Source organism: Hippocampus bargibanti, linkage group LG08, assembly GCF_051943395.1.
Source record: "Hippocampus bargibanti isolate YZ-2025 linkage group LG08, ASM5194339v1, whole genome shotgun sequence".
In the NCBI taxonomy this organism is placed as follows: Eukaryota; Metazoa; Chordata; class Actinopteri; order Syngnathiformes; family Syngnathidae; genus Hippocampus; species Hippocampus bargibanti.
Window position 1 is genome coordinate 6,106,928 of NC_142741.1, and position 25,573 is coordinate 6,132,500.

The 25,573-nt window shown below is 40.1% G+C and overlaps 1 protein-coding gene across 4 annotated transcripts in view; it reads left to right on the top strand.

Annotated features, from left to right (window-relative positions):
- LOC148894434 (uncharacterized) overlaps positions 1–25,573 on the top strand; it is a 255,370-nt gene that overhangs the window by 184,153 nt on the left and 45,644 nt on the right. For all 4 annotated transcript variants that reach the window (XM_089003491.1, XM_089003493.1, XM_089003492.1 and 1 more), the window contains one exon: positions 14,806–14,940. In XM_089003491.1, the coding sequence (XP_088859617.1) occupies positions 14,806–14,940 (135 nt within the window). The remainder of the gene's footprint in view (positions 1–14,805; positions 14,941–25,573) is intronic.

The window sequence follows — 25,573 nt, forward strand, 5'->3', positions numbered from 1 at the left end:
TATTAGCAATACATTGACTTGTATGTAGTATATATCACAGAACAACTAACTTCTTACCAAGAATGTGTTTGTTTTTTTTGGACCCTATGCGTGTTTAGCTTTTAGCTTATGCTAGGTATTAGCAATACATTGACTTGTATGTAGTATATATCACAGAACAACTTCTTACCAAGAATGTGTTTGTTTTTTTTGGACCCTATGCGTGTTTAGCTTTTAGCTTATGCTAGGTATTAGCAATACATTGACTTGTATGTAGTATATATCACAGAACAACTTCTTACCAAGAATGTGTTTGTATTTTTTGGACCCTATGCGCTGTTAGTTCTTAGCTTATGCTAGGTATTAGCATCACATTGACTTGTATGTAGTATATATCACAGAACAACTTCTTACCAAGAATGTGTTTATCTTTTTTTGACCCAATGTGCTGTTAGCTGTTAGCGAATGCTAGGTATTAGCATCGCATTGACTTGTATGTAGTATATATCACAGAAAAACTTCTTACCAAACACCTGCATTTTTTGTTGTTGTCTATAACAGACGTGAATTCGAAAGATAGGCGGCATCAAACCATTTTTGGGGGGTATGCCGTGTGCTGCGCTCAAAGAACAACAACACCGCACACCTTAAAATTGGTTTCCATCACAGAATTTGAGCAGAGCCAATGCGGATGTGGAACGGTCACGGCTTGGAATTGAAGCGGATTTACAGTACGTGGGATAGGAGATGTGAGACTATTGAGCTATCTGGCCGGCTTGCTAGCTATCTAGCTGGCTATCTATTAGTTATATGGCTACCTAGCTAGCTGTCTATATATTAGCTAACTAGCTTCCTTTCTATTTGAGTTACTTACGGGTTAAGTGAACACTGGCGCATGTCGCTGCCGCTGCTCACCCAAAGAAAAACTTTTGCTGTGACTGAAAAGTAACCTTGAGAGTTTTGAAAGGTGCTTAGGAATGAAATTAATTAATTATTATTATTATTATTATTGGGACAATAACGTTTTTGTCAATGGATGCTACACCTTCGTGTTTTGCTTTCGACATTTAGCTTGTAGCAGACATGCACATTTGTCCCATGATGTCCTTGATCCACTGATGAAAAGGACACTTTGATCCTCTCCTCTTTCATCTAGAACTGCTTCATACAACAAAGAGGATCTGTGTCTTTTGAGTTGTCACATTATTTGTTATTTAGTTTTGTCTGTTGTTGATTTGACTTCAAGATGGCGCCACGAGAGTGGCTGCCTTTACAGCAGCTGCTGTATTTTGTTTTTCTACCTCTTTCTTTCCTTTTCTCTTCCTTTAATCGCTTTGCTGCTGTGAAACATCAATTTCTCCAGTGTGAGATTAATAAAAACTAATCTAATCTAATTATTTGTTCTTTAGTTTTTTTGATGTTGTTTTGACTTAAAGATGGCGCCACGAGAGTGGCTGCCTTTACAGCATCGCTGTATTTTGTTTTTCTACTTTCTTTCCTTTTTTTCTTTCTTTCATCACTCTGCTGCTGTGAAACATCAATTTCTCCAGTGTGACCAAAAACGCTGCTTTTCAATTTGGTCGAGTGCGTCAAAAAATGGTGGCAATCTGGAAAGTCCCATTATTGTTTGTCTTGCTTCACATGTGGAAATGCCAGCGGCTCCCCCTGAAGGCCCGCAGGCCCCGCCGTGGGAATTTGCGGCGGCTTGAAAGGCTTCCCTCGTCCCCCCCCCCCACCCCTACCCCGGGGGGGCCTTAGAAATAAATAGAAATCACAAACAGGCAAGGTCGGAAAGACTTCTTGCCCCCATTTCGCATTCAGGTCCATTATGGGACAAATGTCAATGGATTCAGCAAATCAAAGCAAAACACAAGACATGAAAGAAAGCGAGAAAATCACAATTGCATTGATTGGGAACCTTTTATGGACGCCATGGCCGGCTGGGAGGATGCTGGCCGTTTTGACGCCAGTCAATCGGCAAGCGGCATGGTTGCGCACGCTCAATATTCATATCAACAGCGGCGCTTTGCCAAAAATTGCAAGCTGCGCCTCGCCGCAGGTAAACCTTAGACAGACGGCCGGCCGGCAAAGCCAAAAATGTCGCCTTTTCAGATGGAGATGCATTTATTTATTTATTTATTTATTTATTTATTTATTTATTTATTCATTCATTTTTTATGTTTTTATTTGTTCGCTTGTTTGTTAATTTTTTTCTTATTTGTTAATAATTGATTTATTTGTTCATTATTTATTCATGTATTTATTTACGCATGTGTTTATGTATTATTTTTTGTTTTCTTGTTTTTTTTATAATTTATTTATTTATTCATTTACACATTTATTTATGTATACCTTTTTTGATTATTTATTTGTTTTCTTGTTATTATTATTATTATTATTAGTTATTGTTTCATGATGATTTTTGTTTGTGCCTTTTTAATTAATTAATTTAATTAATGTATTTTTATTTATTTATTTCGTTATTTCCTTTATTTATGTATATATTTATTTATTAGTTCTTTTGTTTGTTTATTTATCTGTGCATTTTTTCTTATTGGTTAATTATTTATTGATTTGTTTATTATTCATTCATTTATTCGTTTATTTATTTACGCATTTGTTTATTTAGTCGCTTGTTTCTTGTTTTTTGATTATTCATTGTTTATTATGTTTTTTGTTTGCGTCTTGTTTATTCGATAAATAATGAATGTATTTATTATTTTTAATTGTTTATTTATTTATTTAGTTCGTTTTTATTTATCTATGTATTTATTTACGTATATATTATTTGTTCTTTTGTTTGTTTATTTATTTGTGCATTTTTTCTTATTGGTTAATTATTTATTGATTTGTTTATTATTCATTCATTTATTCATTTATTTATTCACGCATTTGTTTATTTAGTCCCTTTTTTCTTGTTTATTATGTTTTTTGTTTGCGTCTTGTTTATTCGATAAATAATGACTGTATTTATTTATTATTTTTAATTGTTTATTTAGTTCGTTTTTATTTATCTATGTATTTATTTATGTATATATGTATCTATTATTTATTGTTGTTTATTTAATCATTTATTATTTATTTTTTTGGGTGTGTGTCTTTATTTATTTGTTTATTTCATGTTAGTGTATTTTTTTAATGTAAGTGATTTAGAAGGAAGCGGATGGGAGTCCAGTGGTGCATTCAGGTGCACTCAGTTTAATCGAGAACCCATTTTCGGTTGTAAACCAAGGCATAAAAAAAACAGCACACATTTTGGTTCTAAAACCGTATTGGTCGAGAACCGAGCCGTTCGAAAATCTAGGTTAGACTGTAGTGGATACCCATGGAAAAAATGGATGTCATCAGTTAGAACGATGATTTGGTGATTGACAAAATCTAAGCATGACGCCTTGAAACCGCCTTTCGGAACGCTTAAAAAAACGAGAATGCTCATCCTACGGAATGATGAATCGCCGACGCGGTGAATACGCCGGCACTACTTTGTGTTTATCGCGCAATGTCACAATGGATGACTCCCTCTTGGCTAAGCTAATGTGGCCTCTTACAAACATCGGATCTCAATTGCATCATGTACTTTTAATGAGGCGCCCGGAGGGCCATGATGTAGTCTACAACATTATACAGTGATACCTCGGTTTACGAACCCCTTGGCTTATGAACTTTTCGGTTTATGAAAACTTTACCTTGGCAAACAAACTATTTTTCGGGATACACACGGGGCTGCCACAATGAGTGATGTGTCATTCGCGAACGAGCCCCTTCTCCTAACAAGAAAATGGTGGCCACTGTTTTTGTCCTCCATTCCCTGCCCACAGCCACGTGATTGGTCAAGAACGCAGCAGTGATGGGGGGGGGGGGGTAAACATTAGAGAGACTGGCAGACGACATAGAGAGAGAAAACACACACACACACACACACGAAAGGGAGACGACAGAGCTTGAAACAAAAAAACAAAAGTGAAATGGTGAGAAAATGGATAGAAAACAGTGATGAGCCGTCATCTGTACTTTTTTGAAGGTGTCGGACGTTTCGCTTCTTATCCAAGATGCTTCTTCAGCGAACTAAAGTCTTACTAGTAGTATCGGCCCTATATATGTCCCTAATGTCCAGACATGGCGGCGCCGGACACAGCTATGATAGGTTCCTACTCTCAGGTCGCGGGGAGCAGAGGACCACTCCCTGCGGCCCCACCGATTGTTCCTACATTCCTGACTAACGACTGGCCTGTTTGCCCCACTCCCTCCGGTATCACCTCATCAGCATGACGAATGTTGCCTAACCTGCCTCAGCAGGCTATTGTATGAACGATCCAAATTGAACCTCACCCCACCAGACCGGTTTAATGAAGGATTTAGTTGTTTTATGAGAATCGCTTCTTTTACTCCCCTTTCAAACCATCTATGTTCTTTCGCTAAGATTTTAACCTCATTGTCGTCAAATGAGTGGTTGCTAGCTTTTAGGTGCAAATGTACTGCCGATTGAGGCCCACTAGTATATTCCCTGCGATGTTGCTAGTCCTTTTTTCGAGAATTTGTTGAGTCTCCCCAGTGTACTGCTCTTTACAATTTTCATTCAGTCGTTTCATTCACTCGTTCTCTTCAACCCAGCTAAACAGAGCACAATTGATGAGGAACTAGATAAAATTATCGCAGAGAAAGTACCTTCAAGGGATCATTCCTCAAGATGGTGAAAGAAGAAGGCTATGTTCCTGATCAAGTGTTTAATGCTGATGAAACTGGCCACTCCATTAAATCAAACCATCAATGACCATCACAAAGGTAAATAAAACGACTTTATTATATAGTACAGTTTATTTCTTTAATTATAATACCATAGCACATTTATTATACATAAAATGAGGTATATTTTGTGTATTTTTCAGGCTTAGAAAATTATCTTTTATGGAGACCTGGGAACGGATTATTCTGATTTTAATGGTTTCCTGTGGGAAATTATTTTTTGGGATACACACTTTTCACCTTACACACTCTGTCTGGGAACCAATTAAGTTCGCAAGCCAAGGTATCACAGTATGGGCGAAGATCGTCTTGGCTTCCTTTGAGCACGTTTTGAAAAAGCGCATGCCGAGAGTGGGTTGGTCGTAGCGCTGGAAGGTCTTTGGCATCCCTTTGCATTGAAGATAATTGGTCGTGTGTGTGTGGGAGGGGTGGAGGCGGGGGCTGTGGTGGGGGGGGGGTTCATATGCCATCCGCGAACAAAATCGAAGCAATCCACATGTTAAATCATCTGAAAAGCAATCGCTTTTTTTTGTGTTTTGATACCACTTGAAATGGCATGTTTTTATTTATGTGTGTAATCCAAAGGGTTGATTTACATGTGTGGGGGGGGGGGGGGTTGCGCGTGCCTGAGAGCTGGCCGTGTTGTTTGCACACATTCGGCGGACTGAAATATGCTGCGCATTCTGCTCCACTTTTTTCCCTCTGTGGCGTTACGCAAGTGACAACATTGTGGAGCCAAATGTATTTCAGGAAGGTGCCAATGATTTTTACTGTTCACTTCCCCCCCAAAAAAGAAAGAAAAATGATATATGAAAATGTTTTTGGCAGGACAGAATATTTTTGTGCCTTATGTGCCACCCACGCGTCGAGATCCCAAACGTCTGGCGTGCTTGCTGCTGATGCTACGCCACACTTGCCAAATTGTGAGTCGTCGCTTTGCGAGTGACAATAAACCTTTGTGAACAGAGCAGATGGCACACATTTACTTCGAGAAAGATGGGTAGATAGATAGATAGATAGATAGATAGATAGATAGATAGATAGATAGATAGATAGATAGATAGATAGATAGATAGATAGATAGATAGATAGATAGATAGATAGATAGATAGATAGATAGATAGATAGATAGAGAGCGAGAAAAAGACAAAGACAGACAGAAATCTGTATATATAGTGTTAGCTAGTCAGTTCAGTAGCTGGTTAATTGGGTTGTTAATTAGCTGGTTAGTTAGCTAGTCATTAAGTTTGTTAGTTAGTTTGTGAGATAGGTAGTCACTTAATTAGCTGCTTCAATAGTTAGTCAGTTGGTTAGTTCATTAGCAAGTTAGCTAGATGATGAGTTATGTAGTTCGTTATTTGGCTGGTTATTTAGCTAGTCATTATGTTTGTTAGTTAGTTTGTTCGTTAGTTAGTTAGTTAGTCTGTTAAGTAGTTGCTTAAATATTTCATTGTTACTTTGTTGGTTAATTAGTCGATCAGTTAGTTGGTTAGTTAGTCAGTCCATTGAGTTGTTTGTTAAATAGCTGGTTAGTTCGCTAGTCATTGAGTTTCTTAGTTTGTTTGTTGGTTAGTTTGTCAGCTAGTTAGCTGCTTAAATAGTTAAGTCACTAAAAACTTAGTTAATTCGTTCATAAATATATACAGGTAACATCCGAGTTACGACCGGCTTCCGTTCTGACAAAACCGTCGTAAATCAAACGGCCGTAAATCGAAAAGCATTCAAAATGGCTGACGCGAGGATCATAACAAATGATGACACGCTGGCATCTCCTATACGACAGGATCGTATACGATGTCAATCTGTTGTTTTTAAGCAACATTTTCTATTGAATACTATTATATACCAAAATGTTGAAGGTTCATTTATAAATCTTATAACTTTTAGTGTCATTTTAATCATTTTATGTTTCGTATTATCGATCTTTATTACTGTGCACACGATTTCTGCTGACACAAATACGCACGGCTTACCACGCATGCGAGCTGTCCAAAAATGGCTCTCCTTGCTAACGGGGAAGCCAGAAGAGGTCACCTGTCTCAAATGCTGTGCGAGTGAAATGCTGTCATGCTGGAGAAAATTGAAGGAGAGAGAGCGTGAGTTATATATAAAGTTAGCTAGTCAGTTAGGTAGCTGGTTAACGGGGTTGTTAATTAGCTGGTTAGTTAGCCAGTCATTAAGTTTGTTCGTTTGTTAGTTTGTTAGTCAGTTAGTTAGCTGCTTAAATCGTTAGTTGATTGGTTGGTTAGTAAGTTAGCGAGTTAGCTAGCTGGTTAGTTAGGTCATGAGTTTGTTAGTCAGTTAGCTGGTTAGTTAGCTCGTCATTATGTTTGTTAGTGGCTTAAATAGGTGGTTGGTCCGTTAGTTAGCTGGTTGGTTGGTTGGTTAGTTAGCTATCTGTTTAGTTAGCTGGTTAGTTGAGTGGTTTTTAATGAGTTTGTTAGTTCACTAGTCATTGAGTTTGTTAGTTAGTTTGTTGGTTAGTTAGTCAGCTAGTTAGATGTTTAAATAGTTAAGTGGTTAGCTAATCAGTTGGTTAGTTAGATATTTAGTTGAGTGGTTTGTTAATGAGGTGGTTAGTTCGCTAGTCAGAGTTTGTTTGTTGGTTAGTTAGTCAACTAGTTAGCTGCTTACATATTTAGTTAGGTAGCTAGAAAGTTTGTTCGTGAGTTAGCTCGTTCGTTTGTTCATATATATACATAACTATATTAATAAATAACATTTTTCTAATTAGTAAATTAACATGTCAGTTAGTTAATTAATTATTTAGTTAGTTAATAAATACATGAATGAATAAATAAATGAAGAAATACAAAATAAATAAATACAGTAAAGTCTCGTTATAACGATATCGGATATACGTCTGTGTAAGCTCTCAGTCGTACAGGAGTGGTCCATCGATGAGAAGGTTTCTTCAGCCGTCATCTGTACAAAAGTGAAGGTTTCGGACGTTTCGCCTCCTATCCAAGAGACTTCGTCAGCGAACTAAAGTCTGACTGGTCGTATCGGCCCCATTTATATATCCCTAATGTCCAGACCTAGTGGTGCCGGACACAGCTATGATAGGTCCCTACTCTCAGGTTGGGGGGGGCGCGGGACCCCCCCCTGTGGCCCCACTGATTGTTCCTACATTCCTGACTAACGATTGGCCTATTACCCCCACTCTCCCCGGTATCACCTCATCAGCATAACGACCCTCATCAGCATTGCGAAAGTTGCCTAACCTGTTTTGCCTGAGCAGGCTATTGTATGAACGATCCAAATTGATCGTTAGTCAGGAATGTAGGAACAATCAGTGGGGCCACAGGGGGGGGTCCCGCGCCCCCCCCAACCTGAGAGTAGGGACCTATCATAGCTGTGTCCGGCACCACTAGGTCTGGACATTAGGGATATATAAATGGGGCCGATACGACCAGTCAGACTTTAGTTCGCTGACGAAGTCTCTTGGATAGGAGGCGAAACGTCCGAAACCTTCACTTTTGTACAGATGACGGCTGAAGAAACCTTCTCATCGATGGACCACTCCTGTACGACTGAGAGCTTACACAGACGTATTGCTGCCAACTTTGGGAGAGACATCCTTCTGCTGGTACGTAACTTAGAAAAGGCCACCTTTAAATTAGCTGATTTAAAGAACCACCTCAGATTCAATCTTAGATGTAGACAGAGCCGGTTAATTCCTAAATGCTTGAAGCAAGCACCCCTGGAACCCGGATACTTAGCCGACAAAATGCAAATCGAAGCAATCCACATGTTAAATCATCTGAAAAGCAATCGCTTTTTTTTGTGTTTTGATACCACTTGAAATGGCATGTTTTTATTTATGTGTGTAATCCAAAGGGTTGATTTACATGTGTGGGGGGGGGGGGGGGGTTGCGCGTGCCTGAGAGCTGGCCGTGTTGTTTGCACACATTCGGCGGACTGAAATATGCTGCGCATTCTGCTCCACTTTTTTCCCTCTGTGGCGTTACGCAAGTGACAACATTGTGGAGCCAAATGTATTTCAGGAAGATGCCAATGATTTTTACTGTTCACTTCCCCCCCAAAAAAAGAAAGAAAAATGATATATGAAAATGTTTTTGGCAGGACAGAATATTTTTGTGCCTTATGTGCCACCCACGCGTCGAGATCCCAAACGTCTGGCGTGCTTGCTGCTGATGCTATGCCACACTTGCCAAATTGTGTGTCGTCGCTTTGCGAGTGACAATAAACCTTTGTGAACAGAGCAGATGGCACACATTTACTTCGAGAAAGATGGGTGGATAGATAGATAGATAGATAGATAGATAGATAGATAGATAGATAGATAGATAGATAGATAGATAGATAGATAGATAGATAGATAGATAGATAGATAGATAGATAGATAGATAGATAGATAGATAGATAGAGAGCGAGAAAAAGACAAAGACAGACAGAGATCTGTATATATAGTGTTAGCTAGTCAGTTCAGTAGCTGGTTAATTGGGTTGTTAATTAGCTGGTTAGTTAGCTAGTCATTAAGTTTGTTAGTTAGTTTGTGAGATAGGTAGTCACTTAATTAGCTGCTTCAATAGTTAGTCAGTTGGTTAGTTCATTAGCAAGTTAGCTAGATGATGAGTTATGTAGTTCGTTATTTGGCTGGTTATTTAGCTAGTCATTATGTTTGTTAGTTTGTTAGTTCGTTAGTCTGTTAAGTAGTTGCTTAAATAGTTCATTGTTAGTCGATCAGTTAGTTAGTTAGTTAGTTAGTTAGTCCATTGAGTTGTTTGTTAATTAGCTGGTTAGTTCGCTAGTCATTGAGTTTCTTAGTTTGTTTGTTTGTTGGTTAGTTTGTCAGCTAGTTAGCTGCTTAAAAAGTTAAGTCACTAAAAACTTAGTTAATTCGTTCATAAATATATACAGGTAACATCCGAGTTACGACCGGCTTCCGTTCTGACAAAACCGTCGTAAATCAAACGGCCGTAAATCGAAAAGCATTCAAAATGGCTGACGCGAGGATCATAACAAATGATGACACGCTGGCATCTCCTATACGACAGGATCGTATACGATGTCAATCTGTTGTTTTTAAGCAACATTTTCTATTGAATACTATTATATACCAAAATGTTGAAGGTTCATTTATAAATCTTATCACTTTTAGTGTCATTTTAATCATTTTATGTTTCGTATTATCGATCTTTATTACTGTGCACACGATTTCTGCTGACACAAATACGCACGGCTTACCACGCATGCGAGCTGTCCAAAAATGGCTCTCCTTGCTAACGGGGAAGCCAGAAGAGGTCACCTGTCTCAAATGCTGTGCGAGTGAAATGCTGTCATGCTGGAGAAAATTGAAGGAGAGAGAGCGTGAGTTATATATAAAGTTAGCTAGTCAGTTAGGTAGCTGGTTAACTGGGTTGTTATTTAGCTGGTTAGTTAGCCAGTCATTAAGTTTGTTCATTTGTTAGTTTGTTAGTTAGTCAGTTAGTTAGCTGCTTAAATCGTTAGTTGATCGGTTGGTTAGTTAGTTAGCGAGTTAGCTAGCTGGTTAGTTAGGTCATGAGTTTGTTAGTCAGTTAGCTGGTTAGTTAGCTCGTCATTATGTTTGTTAGTGGCTTAAATAGGTGGTTGGTCCGTTAGTTAGCTGGTTGGTTTGTTAGTTAGCTATCTGTTTAGTTAGCTGGTTAGTTGAGTGGTTTTTAATGAGTTTGTTAGTTCACTAGTCATTGAGTTTGTTAGTTAGTTTGTTGGTTAGTTAGTCAGCTAGTTAGATGTTTAAATAGTTAAGTGGTTAGCTAATCAGTTGGTTAGTTAGTTAGTTGAGTGGTTTGTTAATGAGGTGGTTAGTTCGCTAGTCAGAGTTTGTTTGTTGGTTAGTTAGTCAACTAGTTAGCTGCTTACATATTTAGTTAGGTAGCTAGAAAGTTTGTTAGTGAGTTAGCTCGTTCGTTTGTTCATATATATACATAACTATATTAATAAATAACATTTTTCTAATTAGTAAATTAACATGTCAGTTAGTTAATTAATTATTTAGTTAGTTAATAAATACATGAATGAATAAATAAATGAAGAAATACAAACTAAATACAAAATAAATAAATACAGTAAAGTCTCGTTATAACGATATCGGATATATCGATAGTCCCGGTTATATCGATACTATTTCTATGCACGCACGGAGAAAATTACATGCAAACAGGGTCGGATATATCGATAGTCCCGGTTATATCAATATTTTTTCGGACTCCCTTGAATATCGATATAACGAGACTTTACTGTACTTAAATACTCTCCGCTTTTTGTTGATTTTATTGGACATTTCTGGATATTTGCAGCTGATGTTGCTGCAACTGCAAATGAAAGGCTCTTCCGTGCCATGAACTGAGCGCCCCTAAAGAAACAATCAGGTTTTCACTTGAGCAGGCGGCACTTCATCCCCAAGCCCCTCAAATCCATCGTCAGGATTTGCAGCCATCCTCAGTGGTCTTGCAGTGGTCTTGCGGTGATCACGCGCGACCTCATTCGCACCCATCGGATAAACCGGCGGCGGATTTGTTAAGCGCCGTTTACGAAAATCCGATTTGTAATGAAGTGTTTCCACATGACGGTGGAAACACCGCTGCCTCTTTCAACGTTATCGCGACACGATCTCGCCGCTTTCCGAGAGGCTCACTAATGACTCCAATCTTTGAAAGGCAAAGGTGGGGGCACACCGGTCTGACACTGAATGTCAAATCTTGAACATTTCTTAAATGTCAAGTCTGAAGGAACCCGGCGCTGAAGGTCATCGGCGCAGTTTCGGACCGCAAGCGGGACAACAGAGAAGCAATCTAGGGACCAGATTCCGCTTGATGCTTTGGGTACTCATGCCATATGGGCCTTTTCTTGTCATGGATGACAACAGAAGCATTTCGTTCCGGTTACACGGGCGTAGTCGCGCAAAACGGATTGCCAAATGAAAAGAAACGTCCTGAAAACCGTCTTGACATCAGAATTTGGGGCGATTGTCGCGATAGGTCATCGCGAAGGACTTTGGCGATCACTCGTTCGCCCTGCGTTTCAGTCTTTTCTACAACTCCCCAAATCCAATGGCAGGTCGTGTATGTCACTCCTAGGCCTTCAGTAGTGCTATGTCTGAATCACTGCACAGCTGCGAGTGTAGTGTGATTTACTACACATGCACGAGAGCAGAGGTCCCCAACCCCCGGGCCCTGGACCGGTACCGGTCCATGGGTCATTTGGTACCAGGTCGCGCAGAAAGAATAAATAATGTACATAATTTCCGTTTTATTTATTATCTGAGTCCGAACTATGCTTTATTTTGAAAAATGAAAAATTACCTCATTACATCCATCGTTGTATAAAAATACACAATGGATTTACGTTTATTATGATATCTATAAGAAAGGAAAAAAACAGTTTGCATGCCTGTCATATCATTTTATTTTGTTGTATTTATCTGCCGGTCCGTGAAAATTTTGTCTGACATTAAACCGGTCCGTGGTGCAAAAAAGGTTGTGGACCACTGCACTAGAGGGTGCCGTTGGCCAAGAAATAACTTGTGACTTGAAGAAACTTAAAGGACAACCAACGCCTCCGGACATGTTGCGTCCATCATTTGTAAAATCACTTCAAATGACTTCTACTGAGCGTATTTTACAAAGATTCCGCCGCATATAGTCTTGTTTTCGAGTTGATGACAATGCCGCAAGTGACGTCACGGATGGAACACCCCTGACCGAGAAAGCGACACACAATGCATTTTGGGTACTTTTTTTCGTCTGAAAACACAGTGTTGATGGTGAAATTAGAAGGAAAACTACATAAATAACGCGATGGTGAATCGTTGTGTGTCGCAGCCAATTGCGCTACCACGCATAAAGAAGGTGTAAGTTTACACAAATTCCCAGCGGACAAATCAGCCTGTGACTGAGAAAGCGACACACAATGCATTTTGGGTGTTTTTTTTCATCTGAAAACACCGTGTTGATGGCGAAATTAGAAGGAAAACTACCTAAATAACGCGATGGTGAATCGTGTGTTGCACCAAGACTAATATTTGATACTAGTTTACACAAATTCGCAGCGGACAAATCAGCCCATTTCCAACGGAGCTTGTGCGCCATCTTGTGCATTTTCTGGGCGCTACATTGGAGTCCAGACGGCTCAAATTGGATTGGATTGGATTGGATTGGATATGCCTTTATTAGTCTCACAGTGGAGAAATTTACATTTCACAGCAGCAAAGTGATGAAAGGAATGAAAGTAGAAAAACGAAATACATGAGCTGCTGGAAAGGCAGCCACTCTCGCGGCGCCGTCTTGAAGTCAAAAGAACAAAAAAAAAACTAAATAACAAATAATATGACAGCAAAGAGACAATATGACAAAACAAAGACACAGAGAGACATTCATTCTTCAGGACTTGCTGTACCCTCTTTGTGATGACATGAAACAGTTCTAGATGAAAGACGGAAGGACTTCTTTAATTGATTGCAAACATTTATGCTTTCCTCTTCAGAACTATTTTAATCATATTCATAACTGGATAAGTAACAAGAAAGCATCTTCTCCGAATCTGAACTCTCTGAAGCCATTGTTTTGATTCTGGAGCAAGCCAGTGTGTGATGAATAGTGACGTCACGAACAAGGGGGCGGGTCTTTCCGAATCTGCCCAGTTCAGAGTTCATTTTGTGGCAGTTTTGGGACATTTTAAGTTGGTGTTTTGCATTTGACTAAAAAATTTCAGCCTGCGCGTTTTGGGTATTTTAGATGCGATAAAACGTTTTTCTGACGTCAGTTTGGAAACAAAAAAATGGTGTCGGTTGTCACTTAAGAAATACTGTCATTAAACTGTTCGGATTTTTACGATGAATGTGTGGATGCATGAGAACCTCATGAAATTGCAATGTTATTTGCTGTTTATGCTAGCTTTGGGGCTGTCCAACCTTTTTTAATGATATCCATTTTTCTTGAAGAGTCCGTCTTTAAAATGGCTTTAACAGTAAATTTGCAACCAAATCCATTTCTTCTCCTCCTTCAGCCATTGTGGATTGACAAAACCGCTATTAAATCGACACATTTTTTTTTCTTATCCAGCTCGCTGCAGACACAATGTGCTAGTTCTTGCCAGTATCCACTTATCATTAGCAACTAGTGATGATTGGCTAGTAACTAGCCAATCATAATTTGCGAATAAAATAACCCATCAATCATTGGGTTACTGCAAAAAAGTAACCTGCACAAGCCATCTGTACACTTGATGCAAAAAGGTATCAACCCAGCTAAACAGAGCACAATTGATGAGGAACTAGGCAAAATTATCGCGGAGAAAGCACCTCCAAGGGATCATTCCTCAAGATGGTGAAAGAAGAAGGTTCCGTTCCTCATCAAGTGTTTAATGCTGATGAAACCGGCAACTCCATTCCATCAAGCCATCAACGACCATCACAAAGATAAATAAAACGACGTATTATCCAGTACAGTTTATTTCTTTAATTATAATACCATTGCACATTTATAATACATAAAATAAGCTATATTTTGTGTAGTTTTAAGGCTTTGAAAATTGGAAAGTGGAAAATTATGTTTTATGGGGACCTGGGAACGGATTATTCTCATTTCAATGGTTTCCTATGGGAAATTTATTTTTTGGATACACTTCGCCTTACACATTCTGGGAACCAATTAAGTTCGTAAGCCAAGGTATTACTGTATTAAATCAGAATTCATGGACAAAATATAACACACATTTGTCTTTGATTCAGATATTTTTAGGCCAGCAGTGAAGGCCTTGCAGGCCATGACGGCCCGCCACAGATCTTCTTTTCACTCCACCGCTCACGTTCATCCGTTCCTTTTTCGTTGTCCGTCAATTAAAGTGTTGAATAAGATCGCTCGCTACCTTTCTGGAGCTTCGGGGCTGCGTTAGCGTAGCAGAAAAGTGGGTCCTGCGAGAAATTGGGATGAAAGGGAACAAAAGAACAAAAGGTTTTTTTGGTCCTATTTATCAAAAGTTCTTCCTGCAGTGCATCTGGAGAGTGTTCGTACCCTTTGGCTTTTTTTTTTGTGTTACAGCCTTCGCTGAAAATGGATTACGTTTGGTTTCTTTCAGCCGCTTTTGCCATGCCAGCCCAAAAGGGAGCGAGGACATCCTGATTTTGGAAGAAAACCAGAGCAGATCTGACGACTATCTAATCCCCGATGCCGGAACAGGAACGACCTGCCACGTTGGCGCTGTCGCAATGAGGTAAAGGGATCGGGTTCTTACGTCAGATCCCACCGGGTCCGGTTTTGAAATGGATTTTTCCGCCATGTTGTGCGATGGCAGGGGAACAAATATCTGACGAAGTATCAGAACATCACTCTGACAACAGATTCGGCGATATACACCATCTTACCTTTCTGGTGAAGTGGCCAGATAGAAGGCTCTCTTCAATTATTTTCTGACAGTGATATCTTGGTTTACGAACCCTTTGGCTTACGAACTTTTCGGTTTACGAACGTTAAATTTATGAAAATTTTACCTTGGCATACAAACTATTTTTCGGGATACATACGGAGCTGCCACAATGAGTGATGTGTCGTTCGCGAACGAGCCCGTTCTTCAAACAAGAAAATGGCAGCCGGCTTGTTTTGGTCCTCTATTCCCCGCCCCCAGTCATCGGTTATAGCCACGTGATTGGTCAAGAACGCAGCAGTGGAGGGGGGGGGTTACAGACAGAGAGAGAGTGAAGCCATTCTCAAAAAAAGAAAATGGTTTCCGACATTTTTTTGGTCCTCTATTCCCCGCCCCCAGTCTTCGGTTCAAGCCACGTGATTGGTCAAGAACGCAGCAGTGAGGGGAGGTCGTTTAAACATTAAAGAGACAGGCAGATGACAGAGAGAGAGTGACAAAATGGATCGGAAACAGTGAAATTTGGACTCGTTTCAACTTTGATAGTTCAAAGGCAGAGTGTAGACTGCAAGGTTGAAATTCCCATCAATCAGGCTCCACAAATAACCCGCACTAGCCATCAGTTCAATTTGAAATGAAAAGACATGCAAGGGAACCAGCTATTAATGATGTTCCTCGTGTGTCTGCTTGCACCTGTTGCTGTTGCAATATCACAACTTCCAAGATGTACAACCCAGAGCTCCTTGAGACACTTTATGCAAAAAGCTATCCATTCCATCAAGCATCAATGACCACCACGAAGGTAAATAAAACGACTTTATTATATAGTACTGTTTTTTTTCTTTAATTATAATACCATAGCGCATTTATTATACACAAAATGTCTATTTTGTGTAGTTTTAAGGCTTATTTAGTAGAAAATTATGTTTTATGGGGACCTGGGAACGGATTCTTCTCATTTTAATGGTTTCCTATGGGAAATTAATTTTGAGATACACACTTTTTCACCTCACACACTCTGTTTGTGAACCAATTAAGTTCGTAAGCCAATGTATTACTGTATTTATTTATTTATTCATTTATTTATTGAATACCACCTCAAGCATGTCAGAGACCTCAAATAAGACGCTGTGGTTGGCACTTGATCTGCGATTCATAAGGTGAGCGTCAAGGGTCGTTTTTAATTGCGTTTTTTATTTTATTTGCAAAGGCTTTTTAAACACATCCGAAATCAAGGGTGTCAAAGTCATATACAGTAAAGTCTCGTTATATCGATATCGGTTATATCGATAGTACTGCTTATTACGATACTATTTCTATGAACGCAAGGAGAAAATTTACATGCCGCAGGATCGAATATATCGATAGTCCGGTTAAATCAATATTTTTTCCGACTCCCGAGAATATCGATATAACGAGACTTTACTGTATATATATTTTTTTTGCCGCGGGTGACATTTGTGTTATGGTTTTCTCTCCCGCGCCATTATGAAGTCATTAGCATGTTTCATCACTTCCACATATTACATACAGAACGCACGAAAAATTAATGAAACATTAGTTTTCAAATATGAAGTCAAGAATAGGGACTGTTATTGTGGTCACATTGGACAATTTTGAGGAAAATGATGTAGCGGGCCCGATTTGGCCCCCGGGCCTTGTCTTTGACACCTGTCACCTTACAATGTAAGGAGGGGAGGGGTAAATTATTATTATTTCGCTTGCCGGGCCAGATTTGCATTGCAATTGTAAGGGATTAGCGAGCTCGCTGAATTGAAAGGGAGCTAGTTAGCTCGCTTACTAGCTAGCTCGATCACTAGCTCGCTAGTTAGCTAGCTTGGATTTGTCTCGCAGTGGAGAAATTTTCATTTCACAGCGGCAAAGTTAGGAAAGGAAGCATGGAATTTGACAAATTTAATTTGTTTTCATGGGCAAAATAAAATGATGTGGCGGGCCAGATTTGCATTGTAAATGAATGGGATTAGCCAGATAGCTGAATAGAAAGAGAGCTAATTACTTAGCTCACCAGCTAGCTCGCTCTATAAATGAGCATGGAATTTCACAATTATAATTTGCTTTCGCGGGCCAAATAAAATCATATGGCGGGCAAGATTTGGCCCCTGAACCTTGAGATGACACTTGATGTAAAGGATTAGCAAAGTAGCTGAATAGAAAGTGAGCTCACTCGCTAGCTCGATCGCTAGTTTGATTCGCATTTTCCTTCGCGCCTTGACTTTGATATCAGAATCAGAAAACCTTTATGGTCCCACAATGGGGAAATTTGCAGGGGAATGGTGGTGGTGGGCCGGGGGGGGGGGGGGGATTTGAAGGGATAAAAAAACAAAATAGTCTTAGCATAGTAAAAATGTCAGAAGACTGAGATGTATACTGTTAATGTGCAAAAATGTTTCATAAAAAAACTACATAGTGCAAGTATCAAAGAAAGGGCATATTGATATATGTAGCTCTATTGCATCAACACATATTTACAGTACAGTGATACCCTGGCTTGCGAACTTAATTGGTTCCCAGACAGTGTTTAAGGTGAAGTGTGTATCCCAAAAATGAATACCATTAAAATGAGAATAATCCGTTTCCAGGTCCCCATAAAACATAATTTTCTACTAAATAAGCCTTAAAACTACATAAAATATACCTTATTTTATGTATAATAAATGTGCTATTGTATTATCATTAAATAAATAGACTGTACCATCAATTGTGTTCTGTTTAGCTGGGTTTATAGCTTTTTGCATTAAGTGTACAGATGGCTTGTGCGGGTTTTTTGTGGATTGATGGGATATTTTAACCTTGCAGTCTACACTCTGCATTTGAACCATCAAAGTTGAAACTCTCTCACTGTCATCTGCCTGTCTCTTTAATGTTTAAAACACCTCCCCTCACTGCTGAATTCTTGACCAATCACGTGGCTTTACCCGAAGACTGGGGGCGGGGAATAGAAGACAAAAACAGTCGGCTGCCATTTTGTTGTTAGTAGAAAGGGGCTTGTTCGCGAACGACACATCACTCATTGCGGCAGCTCTGTGTGCATCCCGAAAAATAGTTCGTATGCCAAGGTAAATTTTTCATAAATTAAATGTTTGTTTATCGAAAAGTTCGTAAGCCAAGGGGTTCATAATCCGAGGTATCACTGTATGTAGCTGTATTGCATCAACACATATATACAGTACCTGTGTTTTACTGTTTGCATTTGAACAATACATGTATGCAAGCATGTATGAAGTTCATTGCATGGGTTAAAAAAAAAGAAATATACAGTAAAGTCTCGTTATATCGATATCGGTTATATCGATAGTCCCGCTTATTACGATACTATTTCTATGCACGCACGGAGAAAATTACATGCGCGCAGGGTCGGATATATCGATAGTCCCGTTTATATCGATATTTTTCGGACTCCCTAGAATATCGATATAACGAGACTTTACTGTACAATGATACATATCTAATCTTGATTGAAAAGTTCACTTTTTTGTCATGTCTAGTTAGGACGTTCACATTCCTCTGCCCCACCGATCTACTCACCCTCGCTTTCCTCCTACCCCACCATCTGTCATTGAAGTCGCCCATCCTTGCTCCAAATTATCCCCAAGTGTGATAGTAAATCTGAATGGTTACTCGACTGTATGCACCGTGTAATTGCTTACCGGCCGGTCCAGGTCATACTGGGGTTCTCCTTTCAAAAGTAAGATGGGCTGGCTTTATCATCAAATGAAATTCATAAAAAAAGATCTTATTCAGATGCACAAAAGCTTAGCGGCTCAAGGTAATATAACAGAGAGTCATTTTTCAAAAGATCAAAGATGCAATTCCTTTGTGAGGCAATTGTTGACATTTCTTTCACCGTATTTTCGACTTAGATCGCAATCAAACCGTGTTTCTGCTTTAACCGCCGAGCCAAATCCAACCTGCGGAATGCAAATCCATATTGATGGATCGGATCCAGTGGCAGACTGTGCATTTGACAGCTAGGCCTTCAGTAGCGCTACGTCTGAATCAATTCAACACTTCATCACTATTTTAGGACGATACAACATTTACCGCAGCGACAGCTGCGACTCATATAGAAAGTGATGTGATTGACAACAAGTCTACTAGAGGGTAGTGTTAGCCAGGAAATAAGGCCTGCGAGGAGGCCTTTGTGTCGCCAACTCCAAATAGGATTGGTTCGAGCAACAGTTTTATACTTATTTGATGCTAGAGGGCCTGCAGAACTGATTGTTGAAGGCATCCGGTAGATTTCGGACTCTGGTCACAAATGATGGCTGAAATGTGATTGGTTCAATACTGAAATACCAAAATGTACATCTGGAAGCAGCACAAAAGGGGAAAATCAATGGAAGGAAGCTGAAAGACAATTTGTAATTATGTTATAAGAGTTCATAAACAGAATATAATTAACTTATTCACTCACAGACGTGTGCAAAAATGTGTCCACTCCAGTGCCAGGGTTTTTGTCATTGTCACTCGAATCCCAGGACCCACAGAATATTGAGTTCTAGGACTTCATAAACATTCAATGAAGCGTAAGAAACCTTGGACTCTCTTATTTTATCAGAAAAAAAGAGTTAATTCCTAGGTTTTATAGGTCTGGAGTTATATGAGCTTGAAATGAGGGCGGATGTCCAAAATATAATGTAATACATACATATTGGTGTATATAGTGCTTTAACAACAACTGAAGTTGGAACAAAGCGTTAACATGGAAAAGTGGGAAATGCTGCCCCCTTGTGGAAAAGAAAAAAACATTGCCAGAAGCCATGGACAGCGCTTTATCGGCACCCAAACCTGATAATGCAAAACCAAAACAAATTTAGGAATGGCGCTCTCGGTCCTGTTTTCAATTCCCAAATAAATTTGGGAATGGCAGCGAATGGGTTAATAACATCAGTTTTTGATTCAGATATTTTTAGGACGGCAGAGAAGGCGTTGCAGGCCCTGACGCTCCCTCACTAATGCATCAGAAAAAGAGCAAATTAAACATTTTCAGTGCCAATGTAAAGACAAGCTGGGTTCAAATATTGCATCAGCTCTCTATTTGGATTTGGATTTGCCTTTATTAGTCAGAATCAGAATCAGAATCAGAATCATCTTTATTGCCAAGTATGTAGAACACACAAGGAATTTGTTTCCGGTAGAACACGCTGCACTAGTATTGTTGTAAAAAAAAACTGCTAAGTGGTACTATACAGTTCCATTTTAGTCTCGACTGGAGAAATTTACATTTCACAGCAGCAAAGTTATGAAAGCAATCAGATAGCTATCAAGCTAGCTAGTTAGCTCTCTATTTGCTATCTAGCTGCCTAGCTATCGAGCTAGCTAGCTCTCCATTTGCTATCTTGCTGGCTATCTATCTAGCTATTAGCTTGCGAGCTAAGTTTCTATCTATTTGAATTACTTTCGGGTTAAGTGAACGCTGGAGCGTATGACTTCCGCTGCTCACCCCCAGAAAAACTGATCCTGTGACTGTAAAGTGACCTTGAGAGTTTTGAAATGAAATGGATTATTATTATTATTATTATTATTATTATTATTATTATTATTATTATTATTATTATTATTATCTCATCTGTCATCTCATTTTCCGTACCGCTTATTCCTCATTAGGGTCACGGGGGTTGCTGGAGCCAATCTCAGCTGTCTTTGGGCACGAGGCGGGGGACACCCTGAATTGGTTGCCAGCCAATCGCAGGGCACACAAAGACATACAACAGTCACTCTCACACTCACACCTAGGGACAATTTGGAGTGGTCAATCTGCCTGCCATGCATGTTTTTGGAGTGTGGGAGGAAACCGGAGGACCCGGAGAAAACCCACGCGGGTCCGGGGAGAACATGCAAACTCCACACAGGGAGGCCGGATATTATTATTATTATTATTATTATTATTATTATTATTATTATTATTATTTGATGGAAGTTGCAAAGAACTTTCCGCGTGCTTGAAGGCACATACAGTACATGTACTACCTCCCCCCTTGGTCGCTCCCCGACTTACTGTAGCTTGACTCGGGCTGTCTTTCTTCCAACGGGCTGCGCCAGCACCTCACACGGTATTCCACAAAGACAAACATGAGGAAAGGTCAGTCAAATATCGACGGGAACCCTGATTAGGGCGCTGATATTTGAGCTGCGCGCTGTACGTTTCAGTCGCTGTTCGATATCGCCCGCCGTGTGACACACGGGGTACACACGGATGAGCGTTTACACACAGCAAGCGAATAGTATAGCGGCTCAACGACCATGCTTGAAGCTTGCGACAAAAGAACATCTTGTCTATGTGATTTATGGGCGACTAAATAAAATTGGTTTTCAAGGCGTATGTTTTGAACGACAGGCTCAAGGCCCTAAAATGGCGTCCCGCAGGGTTCCGATTGGACAGCTGCTTTCTAAGTGCTTTGACATCTCCAAGCCATAAATAAACGTTAAGCGGGTGGCTGCATATTAGGCTAAACAAGGTTGAGCGCCCCCCCCCCCCCCCACCCAAGCCAGGAAATGCCCGCCTAATGGTCCGCTAATGCCTATGATTGCATTACGTCGGCATCTCCTATTTCACCGCGTAACATCTCAAATGTTCTGCTGGATTTTTTTGATGGAACGGCCACGGCCTGGGTGTGACCCATTTTACCCCCCCCCCCCCAACCCCCACCCCCTCCAGATATGAACAATATTTCCAGATCGAGATGACACGCGCCTTCGTTGACTCAACGTGACATGATTTGTTCTGTATGCTTTGCTTCATTTCAAAATAGACGGCGGCAATTTTATTTATTTATTTATTTATTTGGATTGGGACCAACCAAGCTCTTCTGCCAACAGTGAGAAACTGAAGCACTAAAGGCTTTTATAAATGCCAATATTTAGACATACAGTGATACCTTGGCTTACGAACTTAATTGGTTCCCAGACAGAGTGTGTAAGGTGAAAACTGTGTATCCCAAACATTAATTTCCCATAGGAAACCGTTAAAATGAGAATAATCTGTTCCCAGGTCCCCATAAAACATAATTTTCTACTTTCTAATTTTCTAGGCCTTAAAACTACACAAATTATACCTTATCTTATGTATAATAAATGTGATATGGTATTGTAATTAAAGAAACAAACTGTACTGTATAATAAAGTTGTTTTATGTACCTTTGTGATGGTCGTTGATGGCTTGATGGAATGGAGTGGCCATCTTGAGCAATGATTCCTTGTAAGCTTTGGCAGCTTTATCGTCAGAACTGGTTGCCTCACCATGACAAATGACACTATAAATCCCTGTATGACACTTAAAGTTCTCGAACCATCCGTGGCTAGCCTTGAAATCATCAATGGATGACGAACTTCCAGGTTGCCTCTTGACGATATCCGAGTGAAGTTGCCGTGCTTTCTCTGCAATAACTTTACCTAGTTCCTCGTCAATTGTGTTCTGTTTAGCTGGGTTGATAGCTTTTTGCATCAAGTGTACAGATGGCTTGTGCGGGTTATTTGGGGAGCCTGATTCATGGGATATTTTAACTTTGCAGTCTACACTCTGCCTTTGAACTATCAGAGTTGAAACAAGTCAAAATTTCACTGTTTTCTATCCATTTTCTCACTCTCCCTCTGTCGTCTGCCTATCTATTTAATGTTTGCAGCTCTTTGTGTCTTCTGTAAATCCATCCGCCCCCTGACTGCTGCGTTCTTGACCAATCACGAGCGTCTTTAAGACTGGGGGTGGGGAATAGAGGACAAAAAAAAGCAGCTCCCATTTCCTTGTTAGGAGAACGGGCTCGTTCACGAACGGCACATCACTCATTGTTGCGCTCCGTGTGTATCCTGAAAAATAGTTTGGATGCCAACATTAAATTCTCGTGAATTTAACGTTCGTAAGCCGAAAAGTTTGTTACTCAAGGTGGTCGTAAGCCGAGGTAATACCTCAGCTCACAAACTTAATTCCCAAAAAGTGTGTGTTAGGCGAAAAGTTCATCAGCCAAACATGTATTTCCCATAAGAAACCATTAAAAATGAGAATACTCCGTTCACAGGTCCCCATAAAACATTGTCATTAATCCAACGCCTCCCTGGTAGTGTGAAGGAGGCGAGACTGCAAAAGCGCTCGTCTGATGTCAAAGGGTCGATGACGAGACGCAAGGCGGCGAAAGAAAACGCTTGGTTGACACAATCAGTGGTGTAGGCGTGCGTGTATATCGGCGTTATCTGGGGCGGAAAGACCACTCGATGACAAGAGATGCTGAAAGGAAGAACACCCCCCCCCACCCACCCAGCCCCCGTGCCGCCCCGCCGCAATGCTCGCGTCATTAACGGCACTAACTAATTCCTTTGGGTGCGAGAGGCGCACTCAAGCTCTCACGCCGTGGATCCATTACCTCCACATTAACTATGCAAGACGGCCAATGTCTTGGGAATTTCCTGGATGCTATGTTTAAACGCTACTTTGAGAGAAACTGCTATTCAAATGTTTGCGTTACGCTAAACCCTTTCGGTGAAATGAACCTAAAACAGATCACACTTCATCCCATTGCGGGGAGAAGATTGACTTTAGCCCCGGGTTGTTAGCGAATGCCGATTAATGGTGCTAAAATTATTATGTTTAATTACGCTAGTGCCGTATTCTGCGGCGCGTGATGCTAGCGATCGGCGGCGGCGGTCGCGTTGGTGGCGAGCAGCGACTCGGAGAGCTCTCGGAATACTTTTCAAAGTACTTTTTAGTGGACGTAAAATACTTTGATGCTAATAGCCCGGTACAGTTAGCATTCAATTAAAAAAATAAAATAAGACATTGTGGTTGATAAGTAGTGAAACTGCGGATTAGCGACCATGAACAATTTGCGACCGGATCAGACGAACGGAAACCAACAAATCAGGGTACCGTATTATACATATGGACGGGGAAAAATAATATTTTAAAGATGTATTTTGTTTGTGGGGAAGGAGTGGGTTGCCTGGACCCACAGCTGTCAAAGTCAAGGCCCGGGGGGCAAATCTGGTCCACCACATCATCTTATTCGGCCCTCAGGCAATAAAAGAGGTTGAAATATTTCTGTATGTTTGGATTAACAAAAAGCAGCTAGCACAAGACAGTGTGAGTGAGGGTATTATCGCAGTGAAAGCACGACAACTTCACTCAGATATCATCAAGAGGCAACTACGTCAACGACCATCATAAAGGTAAATAAAACCACTTGATTATACTGTACAGTTGATTTCTTTCATTACAATCCAATAGCACAATTTATACAGAAAATAAGGTATATTGTGTGTCGTTTTGAGGCTTTGAGTGTGTCGTTTTGAGGCATTTGTCGCTTTGAGCCATCAAAGACAATCACAAAGGTAAATAAAACCACTTTATTATACAGTACAGTTTATTTATTTAATGATAATACAATAGCACATTTATTATACGTAAAATAAGGTAGTTTTAAGGCTTATTTAGTAGACAATTATGTTTTATGGGGACCTGGGAACGGATTATCCTCATTTTAATGGTTTCTTATGGGAAATAAATGCTTGGCAGACAAACTTCATCTTACACACACTTTCTGGGAACCAATGAAGCTCGTAAGCCAAGGTATCACTGTACTTGCTTTATAAAATGAGTATTGTGAGTATTGTACTCAAAACGGGAGTCTCCCGACCAAATCGTGAGACTTAACATGTGTGGGAAATGTTTCCGTTTTCCACCAAATCGGTTTTCGAACAGCTTTCTGGAACGGGTTATGGTCGAAAACCCAGCTTTGACTGTATAAGAGCTGCTGCAAAGGCGCCATCTTAAAGTCAAAATAATAAACACAAAAGACACAGTCAGTCATTCCATCTCAAGGAAATAATGAATACATTAAAAAAAATCCCGGCTTTGTATAGCAGATGCCTTTTGTATACAAAATGACAAATCCCACAATTACGCATGCAATTCACTTCCCCTTTAATTGTGAGTTCGATGAATAGAAAAAAAAAAAAATAGCGGCCACCAAAAGACAGCTTGAAGCAAAAAAATAAATAAAATCCAACTAAAAAATGAAGCCCAGCTGGCAGAGATAGAAGGGAAAAGCGTGCGTTTTCCATCAGAGTCACAATCGCCAAGCAATTTGGGCCTCCATTTCAGAGGCCTAATGGGAGATGGACAGTGATGGACAGCGCGTGTGGGTTACTTATTAATCTGCTGGAGGCAATTGGAGAACCTCCATCGACCTGCACTAAATTAAATAAGGCTTTTTTTCCCCCAAACGGCATTATTCTCCCTCAACTCGCACGGCCGCCACCCAACCCCCCGTTCCGACCACCCACCCTACCCGCCGCACGCTCTTTCGGGATGAAAGAAAAAATATACAGTGATACCTTGGATTACGAACTTAATTGGTTCCCAGACAGTGTGTAAGGTGAAAAGTGTGTATCTCAAAAAAAAAATTCCCATAGGAAACCATTAAAATGGGAATAATCCATTCCCGGGTTTCCATAAAATATACTTTTCAACTAAATA